At 40.3% G+C, this 23,840-nt stretch overlaps 1 protein-coding gene across 4 annotated transcripts in view; it reads right to left on the reverse strand.

The window, feature by feature from the left end:
- The window catches only part of PID1 (phosphotyrosine interaction domain containing 1), a 93,214-nt gene that overhangs the window by 47,889 nt on the left and 21,485 nt on the right, over positions 1-23,840 (reverse strand). For 3 of the 4 annotated variants that reach the window (XM_072933505.1, XM_041718124.2, XM_072933504.1), the window contains exon 2: positions 2,435-2,581. The exons of the other annotated variant lie outside the window; for it this stretch is intronic. In XM_072933505.1, the coding sequence (XP_072789606.1) occupies positions 2,435-2,581 (147 nt within the window). The remainder of the gene's footprint in view (positions 1-2,434; positions 2,582-23,840) is intronic. 4 annotated transcript variants of the gene reach the window in all.

Genomic DNA, 23,840 nt, shown 5'->3' on the forward strand with positions numbered 1-23,840 from the left:
CACCCCACTGAATTACTAAATGAAATTAGATCTCAGCAAAAAAGGTTTTTTTCTTCAAGGTTCAGCAGCTAACTGCAAATGAAAGCAAAAAGAAAAGACTGCCTTGTGATGAAAGGACAAGTAAAAGAGAAATCACATCAGAAAACCAATGCCCAGACCTCTAAACAACAAAGCAATTGCATGTGTCAAGTTCCCATAACAAGATGGTGCCAGCTGAGGCTTATGTTAAAACTGTGCAATACAATTAGATGTCTGGAGCCTCTGTCAGACAAATGATGCTATCTCATTAATGGGATTACATAGAAAATTGGAGGAATTTCAGTTAAGAGGAATAAAATGATTGAGGATCAAAAAAGCGTGACTCATGAAACCAAGTATAAACTGGCTGCTGTGCTCTTGCCTGAAAAGCCCAAGTCTCAGAACAAGACAGGCATGGTGGTACCAGCAATGCCACAGCATCTCCTGCCTTACACCCAGAATAACAGGAATTGATCAGACCTGCAAGAGCAAAAAATCATATTATAAAATTCTAGCTTTTTTATGGCAATGTTATACTGTTGTATCAGTCAACAAAAAAACTAATAATCGGAGGGGAAAGAGGACAGGGAAGTTAATTACCTACTAACAGTTGGCAGGAAGAACATATTTAGTCAGGAAAAAAAGGGAGAAAAGAAAGAGATTGTGACTACAAAGACTGGGTGAAATTGAAGCCTTTCAGTTATTAACAGGAGAGGATTTCTTTACCACAGGAACAACATACACATGGCAGGTACTGAAAATCACAACAGCTGAATCACCTGAAGAAAGCATGGCCACTACCACAAAACCACCATCATAAAACTCCAACACTGACAGGAGGTAAACTAGCTATAGGGGAAGGGGAGAAGGAGAAACAATGCAAGAAGGAAAATGGGAGTGTTGTGGTAGATGTTCCCTAGTCAGCACTACTATGCTATAATGCAGGAAAAATAAATGAATGAATAAAAGAGATCTAAATATAGACTGAGATTCTCTTCACTGAGGGGTTCAACATCTCTCTGCAATTCTTTTCCAATTGAAGCTGAATAAAAACCTTCATTTAAATTCTATACACATTCACAAAGATAAACTGATTTCAGAAAGCATTATTATGCCTGACCTCTCTCACTGGGGGTGAAAGCCAGACACTTTGTGAACCATTTTGATGATACTAAGATTCCCTAAAAATTTATTAGATGTCTACATAAAGGACAAAAGCACCACCACGGAAGAGCAGATGCTGTGAGATACCACACAAAGCATATTAGGGTTGCTTCCCCTGCATTCCTCTGCATCAGCACAGGACACCTCTCTTCAACACCCAGCAGCAGAGTCCTGTTCCTGGCTATTGTGACAGGCAAAGAGTCAAACACTTGGGAAGTGACACTTCTCAAGAAGAAACTTTGCTGAGGAAGTGCCAGGCCTGGGGTGCCCACATACAGTATGCCAAGAGAAGCAGGGGAAAGCAATTTCTTCCAACCCCACCTCACTCACATCTGATCCCCCAGCAAGGAAGAGTGTGTGTGCACATGTTTGTGTACACACAGTGGCAGGGAACATTTAATTGCACTTTGGATCTTATCCAGCACACATAGCATCCAGCAACAGCTCTCCTGGAGTTAACACTTTACAGAGCAGGGAAGTCTGAAGCCCAGTTCTCCCCATTTTCACTAAGACCCTCGAGGGCAGGTGGATACTCCCTACAAATGGCAGCCAGGCTGGGTGAAGGGGAACTGGTTGCCAAGCCCCAAGTGGCAGCACAGGCCAGACTGGTGCCCAGCTCAGTCTGCTAGGCTGCCCATGGCTCTGCAAGGCCAGGCGAGCTCTGTGATCAAGGAAAATTACTCCAAGAAAAGATGCAAACAGTGCAGATTTGTTTCCTATTTTTATATGGTTTCTTACCACAGGAGAACACACTTGAGGCTCTTAAGCCATTAAACTTTTTAAAAGAGGAATAGCCTTTGCAGAATCTCCATTTTGATGTAACAGGGCAGATTGATCTTGTTGCTTAACGAAATCAAGAAGTAACTCTCCTGCCCTCCTTTTCCCTTTTTTTTAATCTTAAAACCCCCAAACAAAGAAAAAAAACCCAACCAAACTAACCTCGAGTTTTAAGCTTCAGCACTAGCCCTTACAGAAATAATGTCAGTGTTTACAACCAGCAGTTCATCACAGGCTATTAGAAATCCTCCACAATTTGCATTGTGACATGTAACCCAAACCTTTTCCTCCTGAAACCCAAAACTTCTGGTCAGAAATGCTCAATGACTTTTTTGATTCAGAAACATTATAGTAATAGTAGCAGTTAATGAAATTTCCAGAACGGCGTTGGTTACTGTGGGCTCTTTAGAGTTCTCACAATCACACGGGACACCTCCACAGTGGCCTCACTCCCTCAGTTTATACTTCTGAGTACCTTGCATCCAGTGTGAGTCCGGGTCTTCATGAGGGGAGTTGTGGTGCACAGCTCAATGGCTTCTGGTTCATGGAAGATCACTGTCGGGAGAGGCTCTTTACGAAGAGTTAGGACATTCAACTTAGTCTTTAACATGGTCTGAAAGTGCTAAACAGAAAAAGAAAAGAAATTACCTCCAGTTCTAGTGCATAAAAATGAGTTAATAATTGGATGTGTCTGCATGTTTCACTTGCTGTTCAATGCCTCGCAAGCTTTCCTGGGGAGAGTCAACTAGTTCTATGACTTAAGAGCATTCATTACAATCAGCAATGTGGAGACTATTTTTAATTAAAAAAGACATACACACAGAAAGTGAAAGAATTCATTATAGTTCACATTTGTTCCACAAAGGGTCTAAATTCAACCTCTGATCATTTGCAAGTACATAATAAGGCTGGTCATGGACCCAGTTCCTCTATTAATGTCCACAGGGAGGAAGAACAGGGGATCAAAGACCATTAAAAGAACTTTTTCTCCTTCCTCTGTACTTAAATCTCATCCCACTGACCTTTGTAGATGTTACCATTCCCACTGAGTTGAATCCCTCATTGGTTTGCCTTTGTGAATTTTATATTCTCTTCCTTTGTAAGCAATAATTCCTGTAGCCTCCAATGTAAATGTCACTCTTGGTACCAATGAATAGATGTCACTCAAAATTTGTCACTTTCTAAAACAGACTCCCCAGGCTTAGGTGAAGACCTATCCAAGTGGGCAGTAAAATCATCAAATTAAAAGTTTCTCAGCAATTGCTTAGAGTGAGTAAATTCAATCCTTGAAGGACTTCCAAATCAATTTTGTGGAATCAGGGGAGTCAAGAAATTGGTTTTTTTTAACATTTAGATGTTTCTTTAAAGTGATTTTAATTTCAAAAACTAAACATTTTCACATGCTACTATTTAGCTAAGGGAGAAAAATTGCAGATATGTAGTAGTAACATGCCACAGCACTGTCTAGTGAAATATGACTTTATCAAAACTTCATAAGTTGACTTCATCAAGCAGCAGTTATTAGATGTATGTGCAATGACTCCAGATTACTTTCATCAAAACTAAACCATTTGTTCTGACTTTTGACAGGAGATTCTTAACTTGCTTTGCAGCCACCCCTTTTCTCAGTCTCCACTTTACCTCTGCAAGGCAGACAAGTATTACAGGGTTTGGATTGTAGAAAAACAGATGGTGAGTGATTTCCCAGAACCATGCAAGAAGTCTCCATCAGAGCTAGAAATCAACACAGGTCCTTGTTGTTCAGCCCTGTACTTTAAATGAAGAGACTGTCTATTCAATATTTTATTTATACACAGGGGATGAATCAACTATTTAGATACTATGCTGGTTTTCTATGGATTTTTGTGGATATGAATATTCCTTTGAAAATAAACTTGCTCGCAGATCATAAATACTTTTTCATGTGCCAACTGAAAGCCTGTTGATACACTTTTGTAACAGTTCAGTCCTTAGATTGTCAGTGTTTAGGTCTAATAATTGTTATGCTACTGGAAGTACAGCACTTCAAACACTCTTAGAAAATATGTTCAAAGCATATACACTAACAGTCTGTGAAAGCAGTACTTGCTTACCTATTTCACACATGAAGTTACAGCCTGTTAACAGCAACACTTTAGGACCTCTGTGGTGTTTGTGCAAGCACTCAAATTTTCATCCCAGTGAAGCGCTCTACTCATACTATTTTTCATCTGCCCATATTACACGTTATCCCATTCACTTCCCCAAACACAGCTCCAGCAAAAAAAGTACTATTAAATGTATGATCATTTAAGATGATTGTGCATTAAAGAATATTCTCTGACATATTTCTGAAGATAACAGACCTCTTTGACAGCCAGGATTGCTAAACTGACTGAGAAAACATACTTCATTTTACCTTTAGGTTGCAATTAACAGCCTTTTGTTTGGAGTTTCCTAGGCTTCTCCAGTGGAGCTGTTAGCAAAGGCTGAAGAGCAAGTAAAAAGCCATGGGGAGTACAAAGCAAGTGGAAGGTTTGAGATGCTGTGTTTAAAGGAGCATCTTTGATTACCAGCTGCAGTGCTGGGCTTGCTGGTCCCACTGACTAACTGCTGTCTACTACAGCTTGACTTGCTTCTACCTATAGGCTCTAGGTCTGCTAACCTGCTGCTGAGGTTGTATTTCTAGAAGAGAAAAAATCGCAGAAGGCAAAGGCTGCTGGAGCTCAGGCCCAGCCATGCACAGGTCACAGCGATTTCCCCTGCAAACAATCCCTTTTCAAGCCTGGGGAAATGCTACCTCCAGGGCTTTCTGCTGCTGTCTTGTGCATGCAGTGGATGAGAGAGTAAGGAAGATATGGAAAAAATGGAAAGATGGAAAAAGATGGAAAATTAAGGTTAAGTTGTACTATTTTCCAAGTGAGCCAATTTTGGATCAACAGAGATAATGGCTGTGAAATAATTGGGTTGAAGAACCTGTCCTAGCATTTAACTTTTCCCTCCCTTGAATCCTGAAAGAGCTCTATTTCCATAAATGATCTGTTTACAGGGGTTCTCCAGTAAAGAATGGTGCTTCCATTAGACAACAGATATAAAAAACTCCATTTAGCCCTTCTGAGCAGCAAGCTTGGACCTGCAAAATGGTTGTTCTACTCTGCTGACATCTCTATAAACTTCACTGGGACTACTGACAGAAAGGGCACAATTTGACCAAAATGAAGAAAACTACAGCAATGATCTTTTTTTTCATGTCATAACAACTACATATACAATCTTAAACAAGGAAAAGCCTACTCTGTGCCTTATAAAGGCAATTCAATACTTGCATGAGGAGCAAGTTGGAGCGGTTGGGTGCCAAAAACACAAGAGCACAATTGGCAGCAAACAGCTGATCAGCTGCCAGGGAAGTGCAGAAAGGACTGGGGGCGGATGCAGAAATAGCCTTTGCTTTGGCCCACAGGGCTAATGCAGACCACTCTGTGTGTGCTCCCTGCACCCGTCATGCGATGGCTGCCATAAGGAAATCAAGTCTCTGCCAGCAGACATCACGCAGGGAGCCCCCAAATAAGCACATTATTTAAACACGTGCCTAACTTTCACTATGTGAGCAGTCGCAGTAAAGCACACGTGGGTAGTCAATGGGATTATTCACGTGCTTTAAGCCAAGAACAGGATAAAGTGCTTTCCTGAACCCATTTCTTGGATTTCCACTCCAAACTGGCATCTCCTGCAGAAACTGTTGGCAAAAGCTGATCTATAACAGTAGCCAATGTATTTTTTGAGAAGAGTCATTCTCTCTCTACTGCTGTGAACTCGAAATATCTCTTTAAAGTGCTTTAAATTCACAAAGTTCTTGAAAAGCATGGCTTTGGCAATCCAGTGAACAATGTTTCAGGGAACATTATACCATTCACGTTTCATGTGCCAGAACCACTAGGTTCATTTGGTGGCTCTTCTACAGAAATTCATCATCATAAGATATTCTTAGCTAGCATGATTATACCAACAGCTCAAAACTACACATTGCTCATTCTTTATCCATTTAGATGGTGCTACTGATATGACTTTATATTTGAAAGAAATACAAGGGGTAATATAACAAATGAAAATATCTTCAATGACAAAGAAAGCATCAGACCTGTAATTAGCATTGTATTTTACTAGTTGCTGAACATTATATTATTCAGAGCAAAATTTAAGTAATGCTGACAATAACACTGGACAATTATCTTAATTCAAAACCATAGTTTTTTCAAGGATTCAAGTTCCATCAGATTATTTTGCTTAGTTTACTCATCTTAATGGTATCCTTTCTCCCTGCAGAAGAAAACCAAACGGTGCATAACTGGTAGCCCAAACTCATAGCTGGCTAAGGCTTATTACAGAGATACTGCCTCTTGCCTCCTTGGTGACCCTCAAAGTGCTCCCTATTTCAATGAAAACCCTGCCATCACTAGTACACTTAGCTACCAGTTAATTGAATGTAAGAATCAAGAACTTCTGTCTTGTTTAACGTATATTTTGTTATCAGCTCAATAGTCACACATTAGCTCGAGACTAACTAGTTCAGAACATTCAACATGCTGCATATTTAGTTAGGCACAATTTCTGTTGTAGTTAAAACAAAAATTAACAGCATTTGGTTTAGTTTGTCAGCAAAAATGCAGTCACTACCAGAACTCAGGCCAAATATGTTGGAGAAAATAACTATGATTCCATGCAAGGAAACATGACTTGGAAGAGAAAATTATGCACTGAAATTTGTAATAATAATGCTCTTTATCTTCAGATTTTGACAAAACAGTCACTGCTGCTCACAACACTGAGTATTCAGCAGCCAAGCCTAGCGGATCTTTTAATTTTCCTAATGGAAATAAAGGAAATTTATTTCCAAATTCAAAATCTAAGAAAGGGTTATATATTGGATAGGAGTATAAAAATAAATGTCAAGAAAGAGGGGAATGTAACTCATTGTAATCTGTGATCCAGCAACAGGAGTTAAGCAAAATAAATACATTTTACAGGTTGACTGGGTTGCAACAGGGTGATTGAAAGAAAAGTCTTCAGCACCTTAGCCCTCATCCCCCCTCATCCCCCATTCTCTCTTAACATCAGCATTACAATCAACACATGACTGCATAAACTGGCATCACATTGCCAGATGACCTGTACTCAGCCAATTTTGCCAAAGATGCACATTGACTCCAAACCTAAAAATGACAGGATGTTTACTTATGAAAAAGAGCTATTCTAGAAGTTCAGACTCTGAAAGAGGGATCTGCCAGAGCAAGAAGCAGTCCTCTAGGTAATTCTTCCTTCTACAGCACCTACAAAGGAACTCTCAGATGAAGTCCATGTTAGTGCATCAGCAAAAGATGAAGGGAAATTCAAAAATAATATCTATAATTTACTACTTCAGCACAAGTATCTCTCTACCTCTGAAACCCATTTAGTCTCAAATGAGCCCAGAACTTTTCAATAGCATCCTACAGCAAGAAAAAGCAGCCTAGGAGAAGAAAGACACAACCAAGTGAATTGAACTGCAAGAGAATTTTTAAAAGTACAAAGGTTCCTTTTTGCCTGTTCCTTTTCCACTGTTCCCAGTGGAATCTGACTACCAGCATGTCCAGTCTATAGGTACAAGAGGAGATGACAGCACAACAGACCTTTAGCACTATGGTTCTCCCATGAGTTACACAAGCACACCTGTGAGCTGAGGACCACCCAACCCCAAGCCTCCAGCTTTTCAGCAAGGAAAGAAGAATTCTGATCTATATGAAAACTGATCCATTTCAAGGCTTTGTTGTGTTTAAATCCAGTATGTCCAGTACAGATAAATGTAATCTCTGATCCATTTCTTGTTAAACAAATACTGCTAATACAATATAAATGCTTTCCCTCCCCCATATTAAACTATATCATGCTTTATTTATTTATTCTTTACAGCAGTTCATATAAACATTGTACTGAACACTGCAATAAAACTCACTACAGAAGGGATGGAAGCAATTTATCACGATAAAGTCAAAAATCATCCCATCAGCAGCCTGGTCTGTAACACAAAACTGGCATGCACAAACCCAAGACCATTACAACTATACTCAAGTTGATCCATCCCAAGCAGCCTTCTCAAAACCAATCCACCTCCAGAAATCTGGTTATTAAAAGCTTATCTCATCTAGCATCTCAAGATCTATATTTTTCCAGTTTATCAAAACAAATCCATTCAATCTCTTTCAGGTAACAGACGCTATTTGTGTGAAAAGTCATATAATTATGTCTGAATTTTCACTTTTCAATCACAAAGAAGTGGCAACATGCAGAAGTGGTAAGACAGGCTTGCCTACAGGCACCCTGTGATACATTTTGTAAGCAGAGGAGCTTGGCCAGGCCCATGGCACAACTTGTCATGACTCAGTGGGCTGAGGGCATGGCACCCACAAGAATCTTGGGACAAAGCATCTGGGAAATGTTCCACAAAACAAAAACAAAAACCAACCAAAAAAACAACCAAACTTTTTCCCCCTCTCCACACGTCCAATGACCATGCATGGCTGCACATGAGACTCAACCGGTGCCTGCCACCACTTCCCCCCTCACGTCCCCATGCTCCTTCCACCCTACCCAGCAGACAGCATAGGAGAGAGATGGGGTGGCAGAGAGTTTGGGCACAGGAAGGAGTAATCTGCATTTGACAGGATAAACTCTAATCCTAATTAAAGAACAGCAAGAGGAAGATGGCATCGAAGCAAGCAGGGCATGAGATTTGGGAAAGGAGAGGCAGCACTACAAACAACGCTGCCAGGCAGGGCCCCTCCTGACTTCTCCTGCCATTACTGAGAGTAATAAGGGAGTCAAGGATAAAGCTCTGATGGAAAAACCTGTAGTGTACAGAAACAATAGATAATGAAAGGGACACAAGACTGCAGACAGAAAAGCATGACAAAGTACATAGGACACCAAAATCAGCTGAGTGTCAAAAAGCCTTCCAGCGAAGATGCTACTGGATCTTTGCATGCAAGTACTGAGAATTATTCCATCTCACTCTGACATCAATTTCTTGGGAGTCTTCCTTTTCCTGTGGTGGCAAGATATATCTCTTAAAAACACATAATTATCAAGATTTCATAAATAGAACTAGCACTCCCTGTCAATACCTGTGATCACACAGCTGCCAGTGTGACAGTGCTCACATTGCCTTGTTTTCTTAAAAGTTTAAAGAATTTCTGTTTCCTCACAATTTAGTTCATGTGAAACGTTTTGTTCTCAGACCCTGTGTACTTCAAGTTTGCTCTGGCTGAATGCCCCCGTTCTGTTGCCAAGCTTATGCGATTCCAATCAGCAGGATTGCTGCCCAAACAAAACAGTCCCAGATACAAACACCCTCCAAACTACAGAGAACTTCAGAGCCAGATGAGAATTTCATGACTGATCCTCTAACATCTCTCCATCATCAGTCAAACTAAACCCCAATCTAAACAAATCTAAGACAGGATATTCAGAGACCAAGTTCCCAGTTCAGTCACAACTGCTCAGAACACAGAGCCTCACTACAGAGATCCACATCACAGTAGGAAGGAGGGAGTCAATATTTCAGGACACTCAAAATCATGAAAATAAAATATCATGAAAAATCATGAAAATAAAACCTCCCTAAGACATGAGTCACAGTACCACAGTAAAATGTTCTTTCATCAGTCTCTATGTTATACTGCTTAAATTCCCAGGTCAAAGGCATTTTGGGTAGAAGACAAACATCTAAATATACCTGTTTAGATATGGGTTTTTACAGTATTTTACCTACTGATGAATGTTAAATATATTTAGAAGCAAGCTGTAGGTTCCAATGCCTGGTGTTCATGGCATATATATTTTATAACAGAACTTTTTTTTTAGCATCAATAGAAATAAAGCGTAAAAAGACCTTGACCAATATATCAACAGAGCTGTTCTCATAAGTAACTACTACCAAAATTTTGGCCCCAGAAATTACTGTTAACTCTCAAAATCTAATAACTTTGTCACAGCTGAACTAGTTCTAGTTTAAACTAGATTACAGTTTCAAAGACACCAGAATTTCTCAGTGGAAGCAGAAGAATTTATCAGCTCCAGCATTTTTCAGGACAAATGGCAGTCAAAATACAAGTCCAAGACAAGGTAATGGTTTAAAGAAAAAAAAAAAAAAGAAAAAAGTAGAAATAAATTAAGAAATAGGAGCTGACAAGAAAAGAAAGAACAAAATAGAACACGCAGCAGCATAGATATGTCAAGATCATTCACTTTGATTTTGAGCTGACCCCTAAGCTGCTTTCCAACATATTTTTCTCCTAACATGAGTTTCCAGTACATGTATTATTTGGTATAGTTGGCCCAATATTAAAACAATGGAATCCTGCAGCATGAAGGCAGCTGTTGCTTTTTCAATTTGTTCTTGGAGGCTTTCCAATAATGTCTGTGTCAGAGGATGCTTTAAAAAGTTTTTCTCTTCACTCTGTGCCTGGCACAAGAAGCCCATCTCAGACAATACCTGCCAGACAGCCACTGCATTCTGCAATGCAGCCCTTTCAAAACCAATGTTTCACTCTGCTATTCCTTCATTTTTTTTGCAATAAAGCAATAACTTGGTAAGCAGTTATGTAGTTCAGTGACACCTCTCTTGCATTGCTAAGACTTTGTTTCTGAGACAGGGATACTGACTGGGTGACAAAGGCACGTGCTACAAAAATGGAATCTGCCCTGATTATATGCTACAAGCAACACTGTTTAATACTGTGGACAAACAACGTGCACAAATTCTTGACAAAAAAGGTTACCTATTGCTAAATGTAAATCAAATTAATTTCTGGTCTAATGAATTATTGTATTGACAGGTGCAAAATAACAAGCATCCATTCCTTCCTCTAAAGTTTTTTTATCACTGAGTCCTTTGATGCTAATGTACAGCACTGCCTTTTCTGGGTCACAACCACCCCAAGATTTAAATCTGGCACTCCTGAGCGTCTCTGAGAAGGGGTCCTCCTATTTCCCATGGACACAAGCCACTTCCAAGGGAATGGACGTGCATCTTTAGCAAGTCAGCCTTTTTGGGGAGCCTTCATCAGAGCGTACCTCCTCAGCCCTTGCAAAGGATGAAGAAGCCTGGTGGCTTTAGCCTTCCCTCCAGCCACACATCCTCATGAGCACCATCAGTACCTGCCCCAGAGCATCCCCAGGGGGCTGTGTCTGGCCAGCACAACTGTCCCATCTCAAGGAACCTCCCCAGCCCTGACTATACTCACAGGCATTTCATCTGCAACACTACTCCTTTCCCACCTCCAACACCAAATTATTCATCGTGGGGGAACTCTGCCAGGATTATAGCTATACAAACCTTTGAGCAGACAATGCAAAATATAGAGGAAAATCGGGTCTCACTGCAGTGCAGATACATAGCCACCACCACAGGGCAACTTCACACAGTGGGTCTTTCTACTTCTTTAAGCCATGAATAAAAGTAGTACACTAGAGATTCTACTACATCAGAAATAAGAGATTCTACAGAAAGTGATCAAAAATACCTTTCTAAAAAGTGTCTCATTAATTCAACAAAACTTTGGAGTTGGATAATTGACAGGATTTGCACCAAGAAACCTTTACAAAAAAAAAAAAAAAAAATCAGACCAACTCATTTACATTCCTGTTTCTCCTGCAACTAACTTACTTGTTAAGCTGAGCCAAAACAGCCACATGCTAAATTACTCTGCTTTGTACAGTTCAGAATAAGTCAAGTAAAATGGCTGAGGATGGTGCTCCCCTTTGTTAAGGCCAAAAGAGCCCATGGGTACGACAGCCTTCCAGTATCCACATCCTCCAGATAGAAAGGTTAAATCTGCATTGTGTTTTCAAGGTTTTTCCAAAAGTAATAATCTCTTCTGATACTTCCATTTTTCTGGTTTTCAAAGAACAACTTATTAGCACTTGACAAGACGAATATTAAGCTTCTGACTTCTTGCAATTTAGTCATTCAAACTCAGAGATACTCAGAAACTCCAGCTTCTCCATAAAATCTCAGTTTCTTCCTCTTTACTTGTCAGCAAAGTTCAGATAATTTTGCAGAAGCTTAACTAATCCCTCAGCTGAGTATTAAGTTTCAAAATGCTAGTGGTTATACATATATATACATATCTACAGTTCTAAGAACAAAGAAGGAGGGGAAAAACCACGGAAAAAAAGCAAATCCCTCCAGAAAAGAAATAAAATATGCACCATGAGATTCAACCAGATGCCCTTATCCCCTCAAGGCATGGTTAATATACTATCTGCCAGTACATATGGGACCAATTAAAAAGAGCTAACTCCTCACACAGGCACTGCAGCGTCACTCTGGAGGAACCCACAATCCATTAAACAAACTCATTCCAAGTAATTCCATTCTGGAAACACGTGGTCATTCATAACCAAATCCCAGTCTTTAGGAATCTCATATGCCATGAAAAAAAAACAACCCTGCTTCTACAGAAATCTCTGGCAAAACAATCTGAAATTCAACAGGAACAGAACTACGCTCATCTTTACTGCTTTACATGTGCTACTAGCTGCACCTACATGAAGAATTACTACCACATCTTAGAGAAGTAATTGTCTCAGTCTTATACTTCAACATTGCCAATGAAATTAAGTGCACTGAATGATGGAAGTAATGAATTGTTTAACTAAAGGAAACAGAAAAGTTTTAAATTATCCAAATGTTCCCTTCCAGCAAGACCAGCAGAATTGGAAGACTTCAGGCATGTACAAGGATCATCATTCAACCTCTTTACATTGTGAAAGCTACTTCCTCTGTTTCCAGTAATTATACTCTCACTTTTGTCCAATCTGCTCCAAACTTTGTTCAACACAGCAATGACTTAAAAGTTCCTACACACAAAAAACCTACAGAATAAAGAATGACACTCAGCAACAAAGAGGAACATCCTCATTCTCAGTACAGTCTCAACTTTCCTCCCCCCATCCATTGATTGCTTACCACCACAAACTCAATCCATTCTCAGCCACTTTAAAACCTAAATAGTTTTGCATTGAAAAAAAACTGTGTTTTCAAGTTTGGGTTCAACTTTGAGAAATGAAGCTGCAAAAGAAACATGAATGTAGATGAGAGGATTGTTTTCAGGGGGAGCAGAGGGGTTATTATTATCAAGTGTTTGTTCTGTCAATTATTGCAAGCAGTGTTTTAACATGTTTTAAGCTTAGAACAAATGAAGTAATATACAACACCAAGATCCAAGGAAAGAGACCCGGGATGCTAAAACCCTGAGCTTCTCTAGATAGAGATATAAAATATATTCCTATAATACAAGATGGAAATGTTTTGAATACCCACTACATTTACAGCCCCCTGTCTGCCTGTGTCAGGCAGCTAGTTAAACAGATGTGAAAGAACCAACAAAATTAAAATAAATTAAGTGCCTGCCCAGCATTTAACAACTGCCTTCCTCCTCTGCCCCATTCAATTTAACTTTGAAGCATTAGTGATGCAGTTATTCCAACAACCCTCAAAGGGCACAGAGTTGTAGCTCTGCAGATGTTGACAACGTGGCTCTTATCAAACTTGATGCAGCTGAAATCTAAATTATTTACCCTGAAAGAGAAGGGAATAAAAGAATTTAGGGGCCTCTGATAAAATATTAAAGTACTGAATCCTGTGAATATCTATTAGTCATTCCTCTGAGGAAAAAAGTATCAAGACATATTTATTTTAATAAAGAAAAGTCATATATTTGGCTGAAAGAAAATACTCAACTCTGATGCTAAATGTTTGAGCAGCTTTACAAATTCAGTCCTCTATAATTATACCGAGACTGCTAAAAATTCCACTTTCATAACCACCACCACCACAAATAAATAAGTGTCAAAATAAATCCAGTAGATTATCATGCAAAAATGATACAGCTTAATCTTGAGATAATGCTTTTTATAGCAAGTCTTTCTGCCCAGATTTGCAGCTCTTGTTATTTGCATTCTGACCACTAAGCACAAGGGTCATCAATCTTATAATTCATTTTTTTCATTAAATTCTTCATGCTGCAGCCCTGCTGATGGCTTTTCATCTCTGCTTATCTAAGGTATGTGCATATAGAATGGCCATACAGTTCTTTGAAAGATCTCCAAGACATACTCACTGATGTCAAGAACAGTAATTTAGCCAAAGAAAAAAAAAAACATTTAGAGGCAAACTGTAAATACGAGGCAGATGGATGAAAGTACAGAGGGATTCACTATGAATCTCCAGTGACACTTCTCTATTGGTCAGCCCCAATTTTGCAATGAAAAATTCACAGAAGACTTTTCAAGGGAATCTCTGAAATTTCCTTCTTCTACAAATACTTTTAGGAAAAGTAACTCTAGCTCCAAGTTTAATGCAGTTTCTTATGTTTGGAAAGCAAAGGTCATTTTGAAAGCAATTGAAGTGAATACCAGTCCATGGCTGGGAGGATAAAGACCAACCAGTCTGATGGAACACCATGTGCAGAAGGGAAGCACTGTGTAGAGCATTTATCAGCAGAGCTACCCAGCAGCCAGGGCACAATGTGACAGCTCCACAAGACTTGTGCCTCACCACCACACACTTCCCTCAGAGCTTCATTACAGCTGCTGAGATCCCAAACACTGCCCACTGCAAAGCTGCTCTGCCTACACCCTAATCAAGAATGTTCAGCACAAAACATTCCACGTGGGCACAAAATAAGGCTTTGCTTCTAGGTCTCCATTTGGGAAGTCAAAAGGTAGTCAGAGCTGAACACTCAAAATGAACATTTCTCTTGCTGAGGGGTAATTCTGAGCTCGATGACAGATGGCTGTTTTCCTGCCTTCCAAGCATTACCATTATTTAGAGGAAAGTCTGTAAAAATGTTTGTACTGTTGGTAAGTTACTTGGGAGACCACCACAAGTAAAATATTTTCATTTTTAAAGAAAGTATGTCATTTCAGTCCAGAAGCAAAGCTTGAAACAGATAACCTCAAAAGTGGAAAGTCTTGGGCAAGTTGTTAACTGGAGTCACAGATTTTTCAGAGGGGACTTTAACTCCACATCAATTAATCACCACTAGTTCCCCTCCTACAGACCAACCTTTAATCCAACTGCACTATTTTTAGTGTCAGATGGTTTGAGGAACAGAAGGTATCCTTGTTTGATTTTTTTCAATTTTGGATCACAGGTTGTCTGACTGGAACAGATTTTCAGATGACATTAGAAAAGCCTCTGAAATAACATCAGTCAAGTTTTGCATGCACAGCTATTTGCACAAGCCAATTCTACAGTTTTACAAGACAATCGGCTACATAAACATCAGGCTGCTCCATTCCCAGCAGCTGATGAGCCAAGGGGACCTTGGATCATTCACCAAAGCCAGTTCCCTCCTGGGTGCAATCCAGCAACCACCACAATTCAAGGGTTCCAAGTTTTGCTGTTTCCCTGTCCTGAAGCACTCATTTGCTATCACTGCATCTCAGTGTCATCCTCAGCACAACAGAGAAAATCAGAGGTTGAAGCCACAGCCGCTCCCTGCAGAAACAGGAACCCAAACTACCACCAGTGTCTGTTGTTCAGGCCAGGGGAGTGTATGCTGCAGTTGTCCACACAGTGTGACCATGGGTTTTGACTGAAACACTCAAATGAAAAAAATGTATGACAAGGGCATCTGATACAACACAGATTTTTAAAAAAAATAATTTGTTTTAAATACAGGTAAAAGTCCTTTGAAAACCATGATATTATACAAGGTGCTCCTTCCCTTCTATAAAGATTAAAAGAGGAACAGCTTCAACCAGCACATGAAACAGGGCTATGTGTTATGATCTATTTTCCCTGTAGCATCTGTAGAAAGCTGATTAGTTCCAACTCATGCTCAACAACATGAGCACTTCCACTTTCATGTTTTATCACCATTATAGTCAGAAATTAAAAGACTGGTGGCTATCACTGATGTTCCCAACCTGGCAGAGTAAAGCCATTCCTGAAAGAGATTTGGGATTGCTTTTTCTGCTTACACAGTAGAGAAATCACAAATGCAGTTTACTATGAAGCTGCCAATATTTAATAGTGTTTAATGGTGTGGTATCTGAGTGGAAAAGGGGTGCAAGTGTCTATCTAGAGAACAAATCATTTCATCAGCTTCCCACCGAGCGTCCCTCTTTGTCTTCATCCCTGAATGTGTGCTGCTGGGTCGGAGTTGGGGGGATATTTATCTGCTTAAACACCATCTCAGAGATTATTCTGGGGAAGAAATGGGAGGTAATTCTGAAAACAGAGTCAGCAACATGCACAGCATTGCGCATGAAATACAGAAATAACATAGGCAGGACACGGGTAAATCTCAGTGATATCTACAGCAAGGCCTCTGACCTGCCTCAGGTTGCATAAATCACCCTGGGGTGCTGCTGCCCTGTAGCTGGTCAGGCTGTAGCCAGCCCAACTGACCCCCACAGCTGCTTCCTCATCAATTCTCAGAGTATGGCTACCCTTCCAGTTCTTTAGCTCTAAGTGTGCATGCACAGCAGAAGGAATGAGGAATGCAAGGTTCATTTTGGCCCAGCCCATTTGGTTTGGAAGATATCCTTCTCCAGTTCTGCACATGAAGTGCTCTGCTTTCAGCCTCTTTTCTGTTTGGCACACAATCAAACCATATTTAGAGGAAATTCAATTCATCTATAAAAGCTTCACTCAATATATTGTGACTTACCTCTTCTCCCTATTCCCATTCAAAGGGAGAGAGCACAGCTTTCAAACCCATTCCCATTTAAGCATTACTTTCCATCTGCACATTTTTCAACTTCCAAAACTTTACTTGGTATGAAAAAAGAACAGCAAAGAAGGAAGGCTGTCTTACTGTATTATATTCACTTAATAATCATAAGCAATTTTTCAGAGAAGGCCTTCAGGCACAGTTTTAATGTTAAAGCAATTCTTGCTTCATTTTAACTATCCACTGATGCAGAGCTGATAGCCCAGCTCATTAAAAAGTACAGGGCACTACTTCAAGAAATGTCATAATTTATCAGGCAGAGTTAAGTCACCATGCACATGGCAGCCTGGATGCACAACACCCACAGCCTCTGACACTTTCTGAATCCAGCCCTGAAGTCCCTCTGCTTTGGGCTCAGCCGCCCGTGTTGCATGAAGTCACACAGCAAAGCTTCCTGCTACAGTGTCATCTTCTCTTTCAAGAGGCTTAGCAACATTTAAAAATGCATGAATCTCACTTGAGTGACAACCCATTCAACCAGCTATAAAACTCTTTAGAGTAAGGATAGTTGGAGAGAAGATAAATATTGCAATCTTTTTTTTTTTTTTTTTTTTTTAAACTTTACTGATTTCTGGGCTCATGTAAGATGGCAATGAACCACCTCCTCTGCCAATCAGAAAAGATTTCTCTTCCAAGAAAATGGGCATTAGAAGAAAGCAGTAAAACCATCCCAAGCCCCTGTCAGGAAAGTGTGTATTTGGGACTGTACAACATACTGGAAACCAAGTGGTGACTTTATCAGTAAATTCAAGTGGCTCTGTTGAACTAGGTGCTACATCCAAGTGTGACACTGCAAAACCAGAGTACCTTGCTGATCCACTCTGACTCTGCAAACATCACAATGCTCTGCTTTCTGTGTTGCTTTCTGGAAGAAAACCTTATTTTTAAACTAAAGCCCACTAAAAGAAGATTAACTGCTCTTAAAAAGTACTTAACCACCTCTTTGCTTGTTATCAAGTGGCCCACATATATCTGTCAGATGAGCACCATTGATAACACATTAAATAAACACTTCTGCTTAAAATACATAAGTTTACTTATGAGTAGTTTGAGACACACAAATATCTACAGTTTATTCAGTTGAAGAATCTTCTGCTCTCAAAATGCCCATTCAGCAGCCCTGCCAGATAATGTTTCACAATACTACAGGCTCACTTATTCATAAACAAATCATTAACATTCTTGACATAAATCCATAGCGTACAACAAATCCCAGCTATGATAGTGTTTTACTACATTTGCTGTGCCCATCATGAATGGGAGTTCTGTTTTCACTAAAAAAACCATTCTCAACAAATAAAAGGCAAATTATTCTCTGCAAGAAAACTACCAGGATGAAATGCCTATGCACGGATTACAAACTAATTATCAAGTTCATACAGCAATAAACCCGGTATTCAGTTAGTGAAAAGGGCTGCCAAAATGTATGCAAGAAATTTTCTTCCTAGAACTCTAGTAACTAAGAAACTCTAAAGGTAAAACACACCGTTGCAGGCTTTTATATTTTCCTCAGCTACTCAAGAAACCTTTCATACATCCACATTTCTCCACACATGGGCACAAGAATCATCCGAGAAGACCCTTAAAAAGGCCTTCGGCTTTCATTCACTGCCAGGAGTTTATTTATAGCCTTGAATCAGAGGGTTTCAGCCAAGCCCAAAATGATCAAGGCCATTTTTACATACTTACACCACAACTTTAATTAGACTAATTAACATGAACAGAATAGTTTAATGAATGCATGAGGACCAGGCTCCTTGTTCTCTCTGAATATACTCCACATAGATGAAAGCACAGGGTAGTATTTCCCCAAAAAAGTCCATATGTGAATCCTCTGCAGGTACCCCAAAATGGCTCAATCATGCAAGTGGCATCCCACTGTGCTGAGGGGCATGGAGAGCATAGCAAGATGGGATTCCCTGCTCGAAGCTAGTCTACAGAAGCACCTCCCAAAACAGTTCACACAGCATCCAGCCACTGGCAATGGCCAACCATCAGCAAAGCTTTGGATATCATAAGGTTAAAACCTCTACCCTCAATTCATTCATACCTTCCTCACCATATTTAAAGAATTAAATGCTTCCCTGAATGGCCATATTTAAGTAATAAAGAAAAAAGAGGGTGGAAGATAGTTAAGTTACTATTGGTGTTCTTGGCAGATGAGATATACGCTCACAAGAACTGGACTTCTCCCCGGACTGATAAACATAAAGCAGGCTGCCTTCTGTGCCGGCTGCCAGCTCAGCCCGCGGAATAAAAGATGTTTTCAATTCCGGAAAAGATCCATGTGCATTGGAACACTGAACACTCAGCAAGGCCTCAGTCCCTTACTCACAGAGCACAGGCCTGTGGGTGTCGGGGGCTGCTCAGAGTACGTAAAAATATGCATATGGCAAAGTTTTGCAGAAATGAGACCCTTGTTATTGTAAATACATGCAGATTTTCATAGCAATTACATTGCAGCATTTTTAGGGGCATGACTCCCCTTTTTATTATTTCCATTGGCATGGCTTTTCCATTTCAGTTTGCTTTAGTTCCAGTTTTGTGATAATTTCATGGCAGTACACTCATATGTGAGTATATGCAGCATGAACGGCTCATCGTTTTTAGGTGCAACTACTGAGGATTGTTCTGCACTTTAGGAGAGCAGGTTTCCAGGATCTAAACATTTCAGATCTATTTTTGCCAGAGAACACAGCTACTGAATAAACACTGGGGCTGTCTAATCTGGCTATTGGTATCACAGAGCTCACCATCCTTAAAGTTCTTGCTTTGACCCTTGATCACCTAAAGTGGTAACATATCTGTTAGTATGGAAACCATCACAGCTGAAGGAGTTCAAGGGGTGAATAAATTTAGGAATCTTCTCATTTGCCTCCAAGTTTTCCGAGCACCTCAATCACAGTTTTAGATGTTGTCTGCAAGAGTAACGGATAATACCTAACTCTTAAAAAAGCAACAATTTAAGACAGAAAATCACATGTAATCACACATCTATAGTAAATGAGGCACTACAGAAATGCCAGACTATGAAGGAGGTCAGACTAAAGTGATACATGAAAGAAGGCAAACAGCTCTGCCGGGAATCAGCAAAGAAACCAGACAAGTTAATCACTCATTTGCAGTATGATACAACAGCCAAATGACACTGAAACCTCAGTGTCAAGTCACCCAAGGAAACCACCATGCTGCAGAGCAGCCCAGGAAGCCCCTGCTTAGGAAGCACACACAACACGACCTTGCTGAGCAGTGCTGGGAAACAGCAGGACTGGGAACAACTAAGTGGTACTGGAAAACTCAGAAGATACTCATGATCTGAAATAATTTCATCCTCCTGAGCTACAGGTAGATCAGAGAGATTGCAGGGCAGCTTGCTAAGAAGGAGTGATGCCAGTGAAATGCCACCTGCAGAGTGTCAAAAGCTCCTGTGCTGGGGGGAGAACTGCAACAGGCAACAGCAAAAAGACCTGAATTAACAGGGAGGCTAAGCAGAAATACTGAGGACATAAGTGTTTGCCTTGATTGCCCATTTTCTGTAAATATCACTATCTCCAATCCCACCTTTCCTTTGCTGACCAGTAACAGCATAAAAAACATTAAGCTCTGCAAACGAACAGCTGCACAGCACCTGGTACTGCTAATGTCTCTTCACTAACCTGGTTTAGAAGCTGAAATAAACACTTTTGTCTCTAAAGGAAAAAGCTGCTCATCAAAACCCATCTGTCACTGGCTGTGCTCCGAAACACATCTCATGCTAAACCCCAGCTTGCAATTGCACAAAGCACACTCCACTCACACAGAGCTCCAACAGGCACACTGACCAACCACTTGTCTCCTTCAATACACTAGTACTGTATTTTGCCCACTGATCTAGTTCCTGGAAAAGAAAAGGGAAAAAAAAAAAAGCATGACCCCCTTGCCCTGAGCCAGCAGCAAAATGTTCAATATTTTAACAGTGATTTCAAACAGGAGCAAAGCCAAGCCTGAATCCTCAGATTATCCTTTGCAAAACCCCAGCATCGGCGTTAGCAAATGAAAAGATCAAGTCAGTTGGCTCAGACAAACTGTAATTTCTGTACCTATATTTATGAACAGTAGATACATAAAACTGAGGAAAAGAAGTGCTAGAAAAACACACAGTGATGTTAACCACTATGGCAAACTGAATGCACCAATCCTTTCCTCCAGCCAGGAAACATTTTCAAGCTGTTTCTTTTAGGCTAGTCACTGGGTAGGAAATGCTTTTTAGACAGAAAAATATTTTCCTTTCCAGAAGACACCATAAAACCCAGGCACAGAGCACAGTATATATTTTGATGAGAATTAATTACTTGTTTACTGTGGTAGTTCATTACACAGCTAATCCCCACACATTGTCTAAACAACTTATTTCCTCTGGTGAGTGAGGAAAGGTCAACATAAACAAAACAGTTTTATTTTTTCTAAAGAAGAAGATGCAGACCACTGGCAACACATCTGCAGGGTGTAAAAAGCTGAAGAGCAACATCAGAGGATGTTCTTTGAGCACCTTCCAGTTTTTTAAGTGAAGGTATTCCAGAATTAAATGTTACCAAATATATTGGAATTGAGATGTTCCAGTATACAAAAATATTGTTCTAAACCAAGAGCTATTAATTCTTCAGAGCTGCAGGCTGTAGTTTATCATTAGCATCTAGAAGTGAAGGATGGTTATAACAGTCAATTCCATTTCTCCCCTGTGACTAAATCATGTACTAGCTAAATCATTTATGAATGTCAAAGGGTGACAGTTTTCAATTAAGATAATGAGATTCTAGAGGCTCTGGCCATCTGAACCCTGTTTGTGGATTCTCTTGCCAATTAAAAAAAACCCCAAAACAAAACAACAAAACACAAAAGGAAGCAGTCTGACAAACGGATTTTACTTAAACTGGGTACTAACAATTTAGCATTAATCCTACCACATATCTGCTAGCTACATACCAAGAATAAATATTTATACTAGTCACCACATGCTGTTAGGCATTAACACAGGATTAAGAAGATGTTAATTGAATCATATATGTTGGAAACTGAAAAAATTTTGCTCCCCTTGCAACTCTTCAGCTCCTCAGGCAAGGACCCATGCTCCGTCCATACACCATCTCAGCAAAGGGACACACAGCATCCAAGGCCTGGCTGCTCCAGGAGAAGAGGGAAAAACAGTCAAGAGAGAAAATCAAGGAACTGCTCACTCACACAGCAGGAGTGGGCAGCCTCCCCAACAGCCAAAGTGCCCTGCTGATCCTGGGTCACATCTAAATGAGAACACATCCCTCCAGTTGCAAACACTGCCTGGGTGTGGAGATATACATTCCAGATCTTTGTAAATATGACCCTTGTAAGTGAGCATCCTACCCATTGGACCCTTTACTGTTAACTTCCACGAAGCATCTATAATGTAAGTGCTGGTAGCTACAACCATTATTCCTTTTAGCCATCTCACACCCACTGTTCAAACTAATTCTTTATACTGACCCACTAGTTTTCAGGGAAAAAAAAAAAAAATCAAAAGAAACCCTAAAGAACAACTACACAGTGAAAGTGAAGATGAATTTCTTAGGGTAAAAATTCAAACTCCCACAGAAGTTCAGTAAAGTCAAGTCAGAAAAGTAACACTACATTAGACTTGGTTCAGACATTACTAAGCACTGGCCAGACTCCATGCTTTCCCTTTTTATTTTACTTACAATTAGCTGGAAAGTGATGATGATTACCTAGAAAAACCACATTCCCTTTTGACCTCCAGGTGTACAAAGCAGAACAGCATTAAGTATTTCCTAAAGCAAACCCAGGATCTTCAGGCAGTGTGCAGTAAGGCTTCAAGCAGCCATGGCAGCAAGTCACCGCACAGTGTTTATGGCACAAACTCTCACTATGGAGCGTCAGCTCCTGGTCACATCTATCAAGGCAGGCTCTGAGTGTCATGGCACTGTCAGGCAGGCACCTGCTTCCAGACTCTTTTCCAAAGCCTTGTTCCAAGGCTGGACCTGTACGAACTACTGCATACATGAGAACTTAAAGAGGACACGCTTACAGCATATTTCTGTACAATGATGTGCACTGCCAGCTCAACTCCCTGTTCCACTGGAGATCTGGACTTTACCATCTCTGTTCCTAGTTCATACTCATACTCAGGAAGAATTAGAAGGGCCAAAGAGTGCAACAGCAATGCCAAGTATTGGGAATTGCCCAGGCAAAGCAGGCAGCTCTGTTCACCAGGGGGATGTCACCATACAGCACACAGGATCCAGTCACCTTAGCACTGCTGGCACTGAAACCATCTTCTTCCCAGTGGAAAAACTGATTACATTTAGGAGGTGCTGATATGCTTGGAAGTCATTCCTCCCCACCTCCAATAGATGGACAAATTGTGCTGTGTCAGTTTGTTCCTGATAAAAAATAGTCCCCAATTCCCCTGGAGAGCTCCCAACAGCTCAGTTCCTTCCCTGGCCAGTCCACCCCGCTGGCAGTGCAAAGGGAGCCTTTACCTGCTCCTCTAGCCAGAGAGCTCCAGCTCACAGGCTTTAATAAAACCACTGCTGCCTGATGAGACCTACTAACTGGGATACTGCAAAGAAGAACTTTTCTGGAAACTGTGTTGCACAGCCAAAACCACTCTGGACTGAGGGCTCTGAAGCACAGCTGCGATTGTTAGCAGTGACTAACATTGTTACCTAGAGCTCCTCAAACTTACAGTACTTTACAACCAGCATGGGAAGTCAGATATGGTGCTGGCACAGCAGTGTAAGGTCATTTTAAAGCAAACACCAAGTTACAGAGCTCAGTGGAGACCAGATTTAAAAACACCCCAGAAAAGTGTTTAAATTTAAGACAAAAATTTTAAAACTGACAGATTTTTTGGGAAATGAGGAAGAATATGACTGCACACATATGGACTTGAGAGTAAGAACATGTTGGAAACAATGTTTTCTTTTCCCAGGATGAGGCAGACTGCTCTTTCACTTCATTTTTGTAATGATGGTTGCTGGATAAGAAACATTTGTTCCTGATAAACACTGAAAAAAATAAAATGCAAAGTGGGCATTTTTCACCCTTTGAAGAAACAAATCCAAGACGTTTACACAAGAAAATCTGAAAATA

Source organism: Taeniopygia guttata, chromosome 9 (genome assembly GCF_048771995.1).
Source record: "Taeniopygia guttata chromosome 9, bTaeGut7.mat, whole genome shotgun sequence".
Lineage (NCBI taxonomy): Eukaryota > Metazoa > Chordata > Aves > Passeriformes > Estrildidae > Taeniopygia > Taeniopygia guttata.